The 15272-nt window shown below is 39.2% G+C and overlaps 1 protein-coding gene across 4 annotated transcripts; it reads right to left on the bottom strand.

Annotated features, from left to right (window-relative positions):
- Positions 1-2695: 2695 nt before the first annotated feature.
- cenpl (centromere protein L) lies at positions 2696-13969 on the bottom strand. Of its 4 annotated transcripts, none has more exons than XM_057829319.1 (5): positions 13876-13969; positions 7920-8064; positions 7601-7852; positions 2993-3550; positions 2696-2925 (listed from the first exon to the last, which is right to left on the bottom strand). In XM_057829319.1, the coding sequence occupies exons 2-5, from the start codon at positions 8010-8012 to the stop codon at positions 2851-2853; spliced, it is 978 nt and encodes a 325-aa protein (XP_057685302.1). In that variant the 5' UTR covers positions 8013-8064; positions 13876-13969; the 3' UTR covers positions 2696-2850. The 4 variants fall into 4 exon arrangements, with proteins under 4 accessions (XP_057685302.1, XP_057685303.1, XP_057685304.1 ...); XM_057829320.1 differs by lacking the exon at positions 13876-13969 and adding an exon at positions 13099-13133; XM_057829321.1 differs by lacking the exon at positions 13876-13969 and adding an exon at positions 8129-8196.
- Between the last annotated feature and the right edge of the window lie 1303 nt (positions 13970-15272).

The following is a 15272-nucleotide window of genomic DNA, read 5'->3' as shown; positions in this document are numbered from 1 at the left end:
ATTGCTATATAAACATGGAGCCCACCAAAAGAAAGATTACTTTTCTTTCAGCAGAAAAAAAGTTCATATCTTTTTCCATTCTTTAGAAACCAGCATTAGAAAATGGCTTAGTTTGAGCAATTTTTCAATTTCTGATGAAAAAACAGAAATTGAACTTTTTGTAAAAGCATACATTTCAAACATAACTAACTCAGCCATTTTTTGCTTTTGTTACTTCTCAAACATAATAACAAGACAAATAGAGCTTTTGATAGCAAAGTAACAATTTTTTTACACATAAACTATTGAACTGAGAGATGACGCTGTTGTGGCAGCGACAGCCAGGGTAAACTTTTCCCTCATCAAGTCATGAGTTTCTTTTGTGGTGACCACTGCCACGTGGTGGAGTTCGCCTGGGGATTTGTGTGGGGCATGTTGTGTTCCTAGGGGGGGAACTGATTCGGCCGTGCGCGTTTCCGGCTGAGTCGCGGGACACTGGAGTTTAGCGGAGGACGCGACCTGTCGAGCACAGCGGTGCAGGCTCTGCTCGGCGAGCAGCACGGACTCAACGGCATCGTCTGCTGCACTGGTGGTCCCGGTCGTTCTGCTTGGTCGTCCGCCGCCTGGCATCCTGGACGTCCTCCTGGTTATTACACGTGGTTGTTCATCGCCTGGCGTCCCGAACGTCCTCCCGGTCGGACTTCCCGCGCCTAGCGTCCTGGACGTCCTCCTGGTCGTTCATTCGGTCGTCTTGCACCGGCGCCCCGGCCGTCAGGCCCGGCCGTTTGTTCCGTTGCATCGGGTTGCGGGTCTTACTAAATGCGCTACTGCCCTTCAGCGGCCAGTTTTATTGCTTTAAAATGCATTGAGTTTTGGAGCTAAGTTGCATTAAAACCTAGAGATGTCTCTTGTGAAAAGAAAACGTAAAAAACAAATACGTCTTTGGGACACTGAAACAATTAAAAATAAAACGTATTTATAAATTTTTGGGAGCAAATGAGTTTAGAGGGCCATTATGATGGCAATTAAAAAACAATTTAAAACTCCAGGTCACTTTCTAGTATAGGTACACGATAATTATCGGTCCGATAATAGGAATTATGACGTCACGCCAACAAATCCAATAACATTATTAATAGGTGCAATAATATACACTATAATATTTATGGCACGGTGTCGGTGGATTGGGATGTGAGTGTTCGTTTCAACTCCCGTTTTGCCAGTTCAATGTATCATTGACTGTGTGTGATGTAGGAAGAGGGAGCTGTGCCACAAATCAAGCGCTCCCTTCTGTGATGTAACGCTCAAACAACGGCAGTCTGCAGCATGGCGTCAGTAATGTGGGATTTCTTTCAAGTTGTCAATGGAAAACGCTTCACTCACAATTTGTAACAAATGCAAAGCCGAAGTTCCACAAGGAGGGGAAAAAAGTGTCGAGGTACAACACATGTTACTAACCCACTTAAAAGATGACAATCGCTTCGATGACGCAAGGGCTGCGAATAAAGCTCCCCATCCAATTCCAAAGCCAGCTAAGAAAGCTGGGGTTGAATTCGCGTCACGTCCTGTCAATTTTGGGGCATTTATGGGTCACGCCCTATCGGTTTTGGCGCATTTACAGGTCACGCCTTGTCGATTTTGGAGCATTTTCGGTTCACTTAATTTCGGGTCGCGTCCTGTCGATTTTGGGGGATTTCCGGTTCACTTTTGAATTCAGGTCAGTTCCTGTTAATTTGGGGGCTTTTGCAGGTCACTTTTGATTTCGGGTCACGTCATGTTGATTTTGGGGCATTTACGGGTCAAGCCCTGTCGATTTTGGGGCATTTACAGGTCACTTAATTTCGTGTCACGTCCTGTCGATTTTGGGGCATTTCCGGGTCACGTCCTGTCGATTTTGGGGGATTTTCGGGTCACTTTTTAATTCAGGTTACATCCTATTTATTTTGGGGCTTCTATGGGTCACATTTGATTTTTGGTCACGTCCTGTTGATTTTGGGGCATTTTACGGGTCACACCTCGTCGGTTTTGGCGCATTTACGGGTCACGCCCTGTCGGTTTTGGGGCATTTCCAGGTCACTTGATTTCAGGTCATGTCCTGTTGATTTTGGGGCATTTACGGGTCACTTCATTTTGGGTCACGCCCTGTCGATTTTGGGGCATTTTCAGGTCACGCCCTGTCAATTTACGGGTCACCCCCTGTTGATTTGGGGGGATTTCCGGGTCACTTTTGAATTCAGGTCAGTTCCTGTTAATTTTGGGACTTTTACGGGTCACTTTTGATTCCGGGTCACGCCCTGTCGATTTTGGGGCATTTCTGGGTCACGCACTGTCGATTTTGAGGCATTTATGGGTCACGCTCTGTCGGTTTTGGGGGTATTTACGAGTCACGCCCTGTCGGTTTTGGGGCATTTACGGTCACTTCCTTGCAGTTTGGGGGCATTTACGGAACACTTCCTTTCAGTTTTGGGGCATTTACGGAACACTTCCTGTCAGTTGTGGGGCATTTACAGTCATTTCGTGTTGATTTTGGGTCACTTGCTGATGATTTCGAGTCACTTTTGGTGATAATTGGACATTGATAGTTCACTTCCTGTTGATTTTGGAGTATTCCGGTGTCAGTTCCTGCTGATTCAGGTTCAACGTAATGTAATATGAAATTGAGGAGTTGATTACATTTTGGCGTCAAGAGTTTAAAGGTCACAGAGGTCAGAAAATGAATTTTGGGATAACTCAAGAAAGAAGGTTTATTATGAAATTATCAACGTGTTCAGTTTGAGGGTCGTAAATATTAATAAAGTTACAGTGCGGTAAATGTAAAAACTGCTTTTTTAAAGCAACTGGTAAGCAACTAAATTAAATACTGGATGTCTTTCAAATGGGCATTTTGAGGAGGGCGCACTCTGTCAGCAGTGTTAGCGTCGCGCTCAAGCATCTACTGTTGGAAATCTGAAAGGGAAACAGAAACATTCACTGCGAGAACAAAGATTTGAGAAGCGTTTGGAGACGAACGCACCTTGATTCTGCCTTCGTGTTTAGCCGCGCCCATCGTGGTGGACAGGTGGCTGAGATTCCCGGCCGAAAGATCCATTCGGAAGTATCGGTAGAAGTGTCCCGTCAGTGCTTTGGTGAGCCTCCTCACCTCCTCCCAATCGATCTCGCGTTCGTCGGTCTCCCCCACCGAGGTTCTCACACTGCTCCAAAGCTCCCATGCGTCCTCGGGGTCCACGGAGTAGGTCACCCTAAGCGCCGGCTTCGCCGGAAGTGTCCAAACCATTTTCAGATCCTTGGCTTTGGACTCGACACGGCACTCTGTCCACAACGCCAGCAACCACTGCAAGCTGGTGTGGCTGAGCTCCAAGGAGCCCAAGCAGCAGTCAAAGGTCTGCTGGAACCAGGATTTCACCAAAGCGGTGAGGGCCTCCTTCCCACTGCAGGCGAAGAGCGGTAGACAGACGAAATCTTTGGGGAGCGATCTCGGGTAGTCGGCATTGCCGTTGACGCAGGCCAGCCAGCCTTTCCACGCCGTCTTGTCCTGCTCGTCCGCTCTGCCGAATGCGTTCTGAGCGGCGATCTGGAAAAGGAGGAGAGTCCGAGTGAACAGAAAGGACATTACATGGAAATCAAAACAATTAGTGTTACTCTTTTTACAAGACTAAAGATTTTAATTTGAAGCCCTATTAGATACTACGTAAATAAATAAAAAACTAAATATTTCTTTACTCCTTCAGTGTTTCTACAATGGTGGATTGAATCGAATTGCCCCAAATTTAACAGGAGGTGACCAAAAATGTCCTTGAAGTGACCTGGGAAAGATGCAACAAAAAAAATTTTTTCCAGACGTCACCGATATCTTTTGTTCAGGGAAGGACTTGATAGGTCTAACTAAGCTAATAAATGTCGAACTAGCAAAATTGCAGCAATGGTTCAACGCTAATAAATTATCTCTGAATCTGGAAAAAACTAAATACATGCCATTTGGCAGAAAAGGTCTCAAGGAGCACTTAAACATACAAATAAACCATGTGACAATACAAAGAGTAAGAGAGCACAAAATCTTAGGAGTAGTAATTGATGATTTATTAACATGGAAGGCCCATGTAAGCCATCTGCGAAATAAGCTTGCCAGAAGCATTTCTATTCTCTTTAGAGCCCAAAATATGCTAGATGAGAAGGCTCTCCAAACTCTCTACAGTGCACTGATCTTGCCGCATCTCAACTATTGTTCAGAAATACGGGGACACACATATAAGGTACATCTTCATCCTCTACTGATCCTTCAAAATAAAGCGATTCGGATCATCCAAACGCGCCATTCAGATCACACACAAATGAGCTCTACATCAAATCCAAGCTTTTAAAATTTTATGATTTGATACACTTCAAAACTGTTCAGATGATGTACAAGGCCCACTCAAATTGTCTTCCGTCAAACTTACAAATTCGATTCCAAGCGAAGGAATCCAATTATGATTTGAGAGGGAGCAGGTTGTTTACTTACGGCCAAGTTAGAACTACCTTAAAATCATTTTCGGTTACTAACATTGGCGCTTGCCTCTGGAATGCTATTGACCCTGCACTGACTAGCATAGGATCACTAGCTGCCTTTAAAAGGAAATACAAGGCCAGTATTCTGAGTCGCTACCGTGATTGACCTTCAATACTATAAAACAACTTCTCGAGCGTCAAACTATGGCGCTCTGCCCCACACACAACATAGTTTTCCCACAACAAATAAATGGTATGAATGTCAGGGGCAAAGATAAGGTAGTCACAACATAGCATGCCCTAAAAATAAGCCCCGTTGGAAAGACTGAACATTGACTGCTGACATACGTGAATGCTGTCCACTTCGATTCAAACTGTAACAATTGTGTACAATGGAGTTGCTAAACTGGTCGCTGAGTTCACTGAACAGAATTTTTTCAACAATGCGACCTACATCGAGCCAACGCCCATGTCCGACCTTCACGTCTGAATATACGGAGGATGGCTAGGGGAAATGGAGGTCATATGTTGGACTGCGCTTCAGATCGAGGATGTGGAAGATGTTTTCATTTTCGGCACACTGCTGGTTCTCGCCCTCCTGCTGCTTATTGGCGCCCTTTGGATGCACCGTTTCTCACTACAGAGGCACTACAGAGAAGCAATGGAGCTTGCTCGCAACATTGGCGACGCTATCAATGCCAGGTGCGCCAGCCTCAACAAGGCATGTCATGATTTGTCCCAGGTGAAGATGGACCAAGCAGCGTCAAATGTTGCCGCCACTCAAATGGTGAAGAAAATAATTACGGAGATTCGGGACCAAGAGAGGCTCGCTCGCGGGAAGGGCGGATGAAGACTAAACCTCCTGAGCGGAGTGCGGCGGAGGTGGGCCTCCATGACTCCCTAGAATATTCCTTCTAACACAAATCTGACCATCACCCTAATCGATTAACTGACAATTGATTGACAACTTTACCTAAGTGTTACGTAGAATCAATTACTTTTGGGAAGAAAATTCATGTGACGACAAAAAAAGAAAAAAAAAAAAAAGTTGATCATGTACCGCAATGTATAATGCCTACTCTACCATGTATTGATTGTGCGTCCTTGGTTGAAGGGGACGGGACTTGATAAGCATATGCTTCTCCCGTCAGCCCTTGTCTTTTGTTTTTTTTTCTTCGGGTTAATCATATCACAAAGCCATCTTGTAACTGTTAATGATACCGATGATGATGAAAATAAATTAATAAAAATCCACATGATAAAGTGACTAAGCCTGTCGCAATATGCAATAATTCCATTTATCGCGCGGTATATAAAAATGAAGACGGTAATTTTCCTGCTCGATGACGCACGCGCTTGCGGCAGATGTGTGGCGGACGTGCTTGACAGCGCTGTTTAAAGTTCATCTTCCTTGTGCCACTCTGTTTTATTGACTTCTGGGTATGTTCGTTTTATACATTTGAGTTTGAGTGACCGTCATTTAATGGATGGAGGCAGGGCCGAGTGCACTGTCGGCGCACAGCAATGAGCGAGCGGAATGAGGAAGAGGACGAACCAGTCTGCAAAATGTTTCTGGAGGTTGTTTCAACAAAGATGGCCAACAGAATAAATCTACTTGCTAATTTGAAACACTACCATCCTCTCCAGTTTTCACTGCTTAGTAAGAAAACTGCATCGCAACAAGCGGAGCCTCCCCGTCACGTTAATTGACAATTACAGGTATAAAAAAAATAGCGTTCCCTCACGGAAAGTGAAGTCCGCTACATTGCTGAAGAAATGAGACCGTTTTGCCTCTGTTGAATGATATTTGATACCTTTGGGAGCCAAATTTTTGTGACTGCTACTTAATTAGTCTATTTTTCTCTGTTGTTGTTGAAGTGCAATTACTGTTACTGCAAATTTATACCTATGTGCCTAAATGCTTCAGTTATTAAGTGCAATTTTATTTTTTCTTGAAAAAAGACATTTATTATGTGTTTCTGTGCGTTATTAATATTGTTGTCTTTTACTTGAAAGAGGCATGGTCTATTGTTTTTAGTTGTGATTTCTTAAAAGGTATTTTTTTAATTTAAAAGTAAACATTAATTGCGTTTACATGGGTGTACTTGATCTATTAATATATACTGTATTCTCACTGTGTTATTGTAAATCGGTTAAAAGGGGACGGGACTTGATAAGCATATGCTTCTCTCGTCAGCCCTAGTCTTTTCTTCGTTTTTTTCGGGTTGCTCATATCACATCTTGCAAATGTCAATGATACCGATGATGAAAAAAAAAAAAAAAAAAAACTTTGGGGGGGGGGGGGGGGCGCAATAATATCGCATATCGCAATAATTTATGAGATAATTTATCGCCCACTAAAATTTGTTATCGCGACAGGCCTAAAAGTGACCAAAAAAAATCAACAGGAAGTGACCTGGAAATTCTCCAAAATCAACAGGGAGTGATCAATGAACAGAAAGAAACCTGGAAATGCCGTGAAATGATCCATGAACAAGAAAAGGCCCCGAAGCAAGTCAGAATGTTGCGATAATAAAAGTCGTAGTATAACATAGTATCATAGAAAAACAATCTCTTCCGATTTTTATTTTTCATCAAAAGTTATGAAAGTACGAGACGACTTTTTTCTTGTACTAATACTACAACTTTATTTTCATAGTCTTATTTTTTTCGTTTATTTACCGTGCGATAAATGGAATTATTGCATATCGCGACACGCTTACCAATATCGTGATCATCGTTCAATATTCGAATCGTAGCACCCTGAATCGTAATCGAATCGAATCGCGGGGTGCCTAAGATGGCACACCCCTAACTACTACTACGACTTTTTTCCTCATAATATTAATGATAATATTATAAATATATTAACTTAAATCTTGTAATATTACAATTTAATTCTCGTAATATTTCAACTTTTCTTGCACTAATGATAGGATTTAATCACGCAATATTACAACTTCATTGTCGAACTAATACTACGACTTGAATCTCGTAAAATTATGACTTTTTACCCCGTATTGATACTAATCAAATCTTCATTTATCTCTCAGAGGTCTATTTTTCTTTGTTAGACCATAACACTTTGTCGTAGTGCAGTGACACACCATTACAAGGCAATGACTTTTCTTCTCACCTGTATGAAGACGGCCTCCGCATCATCATCTGTCCCAACCAGACCCCGGACTACCGAGAAGGAGACCCTGAAGCCGAGCGTTCCTCCCACCTCCAGTGCCAGACCTCGCTGCGTTTCCGCTGCCATGAACGCTGAGAGTTGCCGGGCGTAGCTTTTCAACTGGGTGTAACGGAATTGGTACATGGGCGTGACGAAGGACAGCTGCCATTCTGTCCCCATCAGTAAGGACAACTGCTGAGGGTCCATTTTGTCCTACAAAATGTGATAGGATGAACATCCATTTCTTTGATCCAAGAAGAAGCCATTTCGAATTACCTACCAGAATATTGTCTGACTTTGGTATTTTTCTCCTGGCGCTGAGCCGTTGGGACGTCAGCTCCCTCGTCAGGAAGAGACGCGAAGCTGCAGTCATGTTCTGGTAAGACTGTCGGGTCCTACTTTTATTGACGGGGGTTCTCGCCGTACTGGAAAATATTTCAGTAAGCATTTTTTTGTTTTTTTTCCTGGAAAGTCGTTATGAGGGCAAACCTGTAGAAATATTTATTGAGCGGCTGCCATTGATGGATGGAGACGTCCAATCCGTTTCGACTGGGAGGGGAAATTCGCTTCACTTGCCATTGACGTCTCCTGCCGTCAATGGCAAGTGAATAAGGACCGGTATAAATAATTAAGTCATTGGTTAGCAGATGAATCGGCAGCTATTTTGATTTGTCAATAAACTGTTTGTCAAAATCGTAGTAACTTTTGTTTTTTAAAGAGAAAATATAAATATCCTTTTTTGACAGTATATATATTAAATTTTGTTTAGAAGTGTTGACAGTGTATATATTAAATTTCATTTAGAAGTGTTTTTACTTTTTATGGAAAATAATTATTTTTGATCTAATATTTTGAGCTGTGGGTTTAGTCTATGAGTTCTATTTACAGTGGTATGAAAAAGTATCTGAACCTTGTGGAATTTCTGACATTTCTGCATAAAATCACCATCAAATGTGATCTGATCTTTGTCAAAATCACACAGATGTAAAAACAGTGTCTGCTTTAACTAAAACAACCCAAACATTTATAGGTTTTCATATTTTAATGAGGATAGCAAGCAAACAATGACAGAGTGGTGAAAAGTAACTAGGTAAACCCTCTGCCTAAGGAGACTTAAAGAGCAATTGAAAACAATTTTTAATTTAAGTCAGGTGTGTGCCCAATCACTGATGAGTGCTTTAAAGCTGCCCTGCCCACAATAAAAAACATAACTGGTAAGAATTGTCTTGATTAGAAGAATTGTGTGATGTGCATCATGGCTCGGTCAAAAGAGCAGTCTGAAGACCTGCGATCAAGGATTGTTGATTTATATAAAGCTGGGAAAAGATACTAAACCATCCCTAAAAGTCCGGATGTTCATCAGTCAACAGTCAGAGAAGTTGTCTACAAATGGAGAGAGTTTGGCACGGTTGCTTCTCTCCCAAGGAGTAGCCGTCCGCCAAAGAAGACACCAAGAGTTCAGCACAGAATACTCAGAGAGGAAAAAAAGAACCCTATAGTGTCTGCTAAAGACTTACAGAAATCACTGGCACAGTTCAATATCTCTGTGCACACATCAACTATTTGTAAAACTATGGCCAAGAATAGTGTTCATGGGAGGACTCCTCGGAGGAAGCCACTGCTGTCTAAAAAAACAAAACAAAACATTGTTGCTCGTTTAATGTTCGCACAAAGGCACTTGGACACTCCACAGAGGTTTTGGCAAAATATTTTGTGGACTGATGAAACCAAAGTTGAACAGTTTGGGAGTAAACACACAACATCATGTGTGGAGGAAAAATGGAACAGCTCATCCCGACCCTGAAGCATGGTGGAGGGACCATCATGATTTGAGGCTGTTCTGCTTCCTCAGAGCCTGGACAACTTGCAATCATTAATGGAAAAATAAATTCAAACGTTTATCAGAATGTTTGGCTGAGGCCGTCTGTCAGACAGTTGAAGCTAAAAAGACGATGGATGCTGCAACAAGACAATGATCCAAAACACAGAAGTAAATCAACTTCAGAATGGTTTCAGAAGAACAAAATACACATTCTGGAGTGGCCTGTCAAAGTCCAGACTTGAACCCCATTGAGATGCTGTGGCATGACCTAAAGACTAAAGATTCATGCCTGACATCCCAGGAATCTGACTGAACTACAGCAGTTTTGTAAAGAAGAATGGGCCAAGATAAGTCCTGATCGATGTGCCAGACTGATCTGCAGCTACAGGAAGCGTCTGCTTGAAGTTATTGCTGCCAAAGGGAGGGGGCACAAAATATTACATGTCATGGTTCACTTACTTATTTTTCCCCCTTCTGCCATTGTTTGCATACTATCCTCATTAAAATATGAAAACCTATAAATGTTTGGGTGCTTTTAGTTTTTTCATCTGTGTGATTTTGACAAAGATCATATCACATTTGATGGTGATTTAATGCAGAAATGTAAGAAATTCCAAAAGGTTCGGATACTTTTTCATACCAGAGTATTTCAATTTTATTTAAAATATTTCAGTTGTTTATTTTATGTAAATTTATTTAACATTATATTCATATTAATGTTTCAATTTGCAAATATGAGTTTTAAAAAATAAAAAATTGTTCAATGGAAAGAAAAATTAACCCATATATCTCAAAATAACACATGTTAGAGCAATAATTGCAAAAACGTAATAACCATGAAACGGCCGCATTAAAGGAGAAAAATGTTGTAAATATTCTCTTTAATTTGTACCAATACTACGACTAAGTGTCATGACACTTATGTCAATGCCAGCAAAGACTATTACTAAATAAACTAAATAGTAAATATCCTAAACACTAACCCTATTATATTCTGTTAACAATATTCGTTTTCAGAAGTAGATTCTATTTGAAAAACCGAACGGTGAAGATAAAATATTAGTTGTGGCTAGCTAGCTCAACTCGTTTAAAATATCAGCCCGTTGTTATGAATTATCAATATAACCATTAATGTCCCCAAACTGTGTACATTTTGTCAGTCAACAAAGACGACAATATCCAGAGTTTGCACTGATCGGCGCACACAGGAAAAGCAGTTACTTTCTCACAAAAAACGGCATTTGCAGATGAAGAATTACCTTTTTGGTGGGGATGACATATTCGCTTGTACGACTGAAACAGAGGACCGCCGGAAAAACATTTGAACACCGCGCACGTCTCTTCTTCCTCTTTACAGTGGGTGGCAATTGGCGACTCGGGTAAAATACTGCCATCTAACGTATTGGAGTCCCGGACGAAAAACAACTTCACTCTTCTCTTCTATGGAGGTAAATTTGTGTCTTTATAATTCAATCCAAAAAAAAAAAGTTGCTTCAATCAAATAAAAAGTTGCTTCAATCAAAATATATATTTTCAGTCGATGAAAAAGTCACTCCAATAAAAAATAATGTGTTTGAATGCAAAAATAAATTTGAAACTCGAAAAAACATATTTGAAAACTGTTTTTCTTTAATTGATTTTTTTTTTTTTTTTTTTTTGTTTAATTTAAGTCAAGTTTTTTTTTTTTTTTAATTGAAACAACATTTTTTGATTGAAGTCATGTAATTTTGCGTTTGGACCACATTTTGTCTAGGACATTTGTGTCTTTATTATTGAATCAAAAAATAAGTTGCTTCGAACAAAAAAAAATACACTTTCAAAAGAAAAATCTCTTCAATCAAAAAAAAAAAAAAAAAAAAAAGGTTCGAATGTGAAAAAAATATTTGACTCAGAAATTTGCATTTGAACACTTTATTTTTCATTCAAACTGTTTTATTTGATTGAAGCAATCCTTTTTGTGTTTGAGCCATATTAGGGGTAGGACATTTGTGTCTAAATCATTCAATCGCAATAAAAGTTGCTTTAATCAAAAAAGTTTTTAATCAAGGAAAAAAATCATTTGCAAAAATATATTTTTGTTGAAAAATTTTTTTTATTTGAAATATATATATATTTTATTGAAGTGTCACTTTTTTTTGAAAAGCAAAAAGTTTTAAACTCTTTTTTTTTAAGTGGAAAAAGTTTTGAACGCACTTTTTTTTTTTTTTTTTAAGTGGAAAAAGTTTTGAAGGCACTTTTTTTCAATTGAATCATTTTGACACAAAGATTCAACTTCAACGCTACTTCCAGTGTGTTTGAGTGGCAGGTGACTATGCCAATGGCATAAAAGTATGAAGCAAGAATAATGGCCACCAGGGCTCTATCCAGCCATTGGACTCTGCTGGAGTCTAAGCCGGATATAGGGCAACGGTACAGGGGTGTGCCAGGGGCGTGTGAACTTAACTTAAATTTTTTTTTAAAAATTTCAAATTCAAAGAAAAATTGTTTTCAAATATATTTTTTGGAGTTTCAAATTATTTTTGCATTCAAACATTTTTTTTGATTGAAGTGGCTTTTTCTTCGATTGAAAATATATATTTTGATTGAAGCAACTTTTTATTTGATTGAAGCAACTTTTTTTTTTTTTATTTAATAATAAAGACACAAATCTACCTCCATATTCTTCCCGTTTAGGGATCTCACACATATGGAGAAATATCGAAGTATTGATTAAATGTATCTAGTGTATCCTAAATTATCGATACTCAGTTATTTGTTTTGGATAAGAAATTTGTTGTCGTGGGGTAAATTTAATTTTGCACTACCTTTCATTGTAATGGTAATGGAGGATATCTTTGCATCTAATGTATTTATTCAAAATTAACAGGAAGTGACCTCAAATTAGTGGGAAGTAACCTGTAAATGCCCCAAAATTAAAGGAAGTGACCCCAATTCAACTAAAAGTGAGTATCAAAGCCCTGAAATGAACAGGATTGTGACCTGTAAATGCCCCAAAATGAAAATAAAGCGACCCAAAGTGATCAGGTGACGTGTTGATACCCTAAAATTAACAGGAAGTGACCCAAAATCAGTAAGAAGTGACCTGTAAATGCTCAAAAATAAAAGTGACTCCATATGAACAGAAAGTGATGACGAATACCCCAAAATGAACAGGAAGTGACCTGTGAATGCCCCAAAAATGAACAGGAAGTGACCCAGAAGCTACAGAAAGTGACCTGTTAATGGCCAGAAATCAATAACAGTTGACCCAAAATCAATAGGAAGGGAATGGTAAATGCCCCAAAATAACAGGAAGTGGCCCAAAATCAACAACAAAATTGACCTGTTAATGCCCCAAAATCAATAGGAAGTGACCCAAAATCAGATGGAAGCGACTTGTAAATGCCCCAAAATCAGAGGTGGGTAGTCACGCGTTACATGTACTCCGTTACATTTACTTGAGTAACTTTGAGAAAAATGTACTGCCAAGAGTAGTTTTACTAAGCTCTACTTTTTACTTTTACTTGAGTGGAATTGTGAACAAAAAAAAACGCTACTCCGCTACTTTGGCCTACACAAGAGTTGTTTTATTTTTCCTCTTTATTCAACATTTTGGATTTATTGTTTTTGCTAGCGATGCCAAGAGTAAGAGACTTGCCTGCCTGGTGTATTTCCGGGTTAGCGCCACCGATTTCACCAATGAGACGTCGCAACAATAATCACATGACTCCATTATACCAATCAGACGCAAGCTTGCCGTTCCATCTTCACGCCAGCCTATTCAATCATATGCACCGTAAAATGAAGAATTTGATATAGAGCGCTGCCCTCAACTTGACTCGAAAGCGCGTATTTTAACCTCTCTCCCAGTTTTATTTTAACCCGATGTACCACGGAAAACCGGAGATATGATCCTTTTAATTTCAAGATATGAATTATGAATGAACGCTTCACCAATATATGGCACTGCGCCTCACGAGTCAAACTCGGAACTATTTTCTACAGCAGAGGGCAGTCATGCTTTTTGGACGAATAATGCTTCATTTATTTATTTGGTTTTTTTTCACTCGTGAGAATTCAATTGTTTTTTTTTTTTTTTTTTTTTTTTTTTAAATTTATTTCTTTGTCTTAATGTGGTTTTGTCATTGGTTACTGTACAAAATCATTATAACTGTAGTCCATATAGATAACCTGTGTTCAGAAAAAAATACCATTGTTTAAAAAAAACAAATCTTAAACAGTTACTCATAATCAGTGTTGTTAATAACGGCGTTACAATATAACGGCGTTACTAACGGCGTTATTTTTTTCAGTAATGAGTAATCTAATTAATTACTTTTCTCATCTTGGCAACGCCATTACCGTTACTGAGGCGGGAAAGGCGTGCGTTACTAAGTTGGTTGAATAAAAAAAAGTCTGAGAGAAACGGACTCACGGGGACGAGAGCAGAGCAGGAGTGGGGAAGACGCCGTTGCAACCGCGATGCTAGGTGGCTCCAATAATGCCTGACTGCAGCCATAGCGAGAGCCATAGCCGACAAACTACGCCCACATGACACGGTAGATATCATATTATAGAACTAGATGCAAATGACAGACACTGCTGCACTGCAAACATGTTTTAAGGACTACATGCGTTTGTAAACAGCCGCCATCTTAAAGCAGTACACCTCTCAGGAAGGCCCTGATGTAGAGATCCTTCCTAGCGAACCTAAGTATTTTTTTTAAATCTAAAATGCTCCTAAATCGGCAAAATCTTAACTTAAATCTATCTTTAAATGATGAAACAGTTTTAAAAATTACACATGTTTAAAGTAGACAGAAGGGAACTAATGCAATAACGGGAGAAATTTTAACAACTTTAACGATTGATTCACAACTTTAAATGACTTCCACACATAGCAAAGGTTACTAGCTAGTTATCGCAATACCCTTGTGTCTAGTTAAGTGGAGGGTAAAGAATTGGGCTAGGGCCAATTGTCCCCCAAACACTTTAAGCTTCACATTGTGTGACCTGTGTGTTTTTTTGTTTTGTTTTTTTTTGAGAAAAAAAAAAAAATCACTAGTTACTTTGCCAAGTAACTAATTACTCTTACATTCAGGTAACTGAGTTACTAACGCAATTACTTTTTGGGAGAAGTAATTTGTAACTGTAATTAATTACTTTTTTAAAGTAAAATTAACAACACTGCATGGCACTAAATGCGTTAGTAGACAGCCGCCATCTTAAAGCAGTAGACTTTTTAGGACGGCTCTGTTGTAGAGAACCTTCCTAGCGAACCTAAGTAAATTTTTATCTAAAATACTTCTAAATCGGCAAAATCTTGACTTCAATCTATCTTTAAATGATGAAACAGTTTTAAAACTTTTATATGTCGAAAGTAGAGAGAAGGGAACAAATGCAATAATGGGAGCAATTTTAACAACTTTTTACAGTTGATTCAGGGTAAAGGGTAAATTAGGGTAAAGAATTGGGCTCGGGCCAATTGTACCAAAAACCTTCACAAAAAAATTCACATAGTGTGGCCAATGTTTTTTTTTTTTTTTTTTTTTTTTTTTTGAGGGAAAAAAAAAAAAGTAATTATCACCAATTACTTTGCCAAGTAACTAATTACTCTTACATTCAGGTAATTGAGTTACTAACGCAATTACTTTTTGGGAGAAGTAATTTGTAACTATAATTAATTACTTTTTTTCAGTAAGATTAACAACACTGCTCATAATGTTACACATTACTTGAGTATTCTTTTCACGAAATACTTTTTTACTTGTACTTGAGTACATTTTTTGGACTACTTTTACTTGAGTAATATTATTTTGAAGTAACGCTACT

Source organism: Corythoichthys intestinalis, chromosome 2 (assembly GCF_030265065.1).
Source record: "Corythoichthys intestinalis isolate RoL2023-P3 chromosome 2, ASM3026506v1, whole genome shotgun sequence".
NCBI lineage: Eukaryota > Metazoa > Chordata > Actinopteri > Syngnathiformes > Syngnathidae > Corythoichthys > Corythoichthys intestinalis.
Note: the sequence above shows the minus strand (reverse complement) of the source record. Positions and strands in the feature narration are given on the sequence as shown.

Bases quoted from the DNA above. Each gene is read 5' to 3' on its own strand.
- cenpl (XM_057829318.1), bottom strand. From the start codon at position 10,782: ATGTTTTTCCGGCGGTCCTCTGTTTCAGTCGTACAAGCGAATATGTCA. The intron at 3,551-7,600 runs GTGAGAAGAAAA...CTCCTTTTCCAG, and splicing joins CGGAGGCCGTCTTCATACAG to ATCGCCGCTCAGAACGCATT. The intron at 2,926-2,992 runs GTGCGTTCGTCT...TTTCCCTTTCAG, and splicing joins AACACGAAGGCAGAATCAAG to ATTTCCAACAGTAGATGCTT.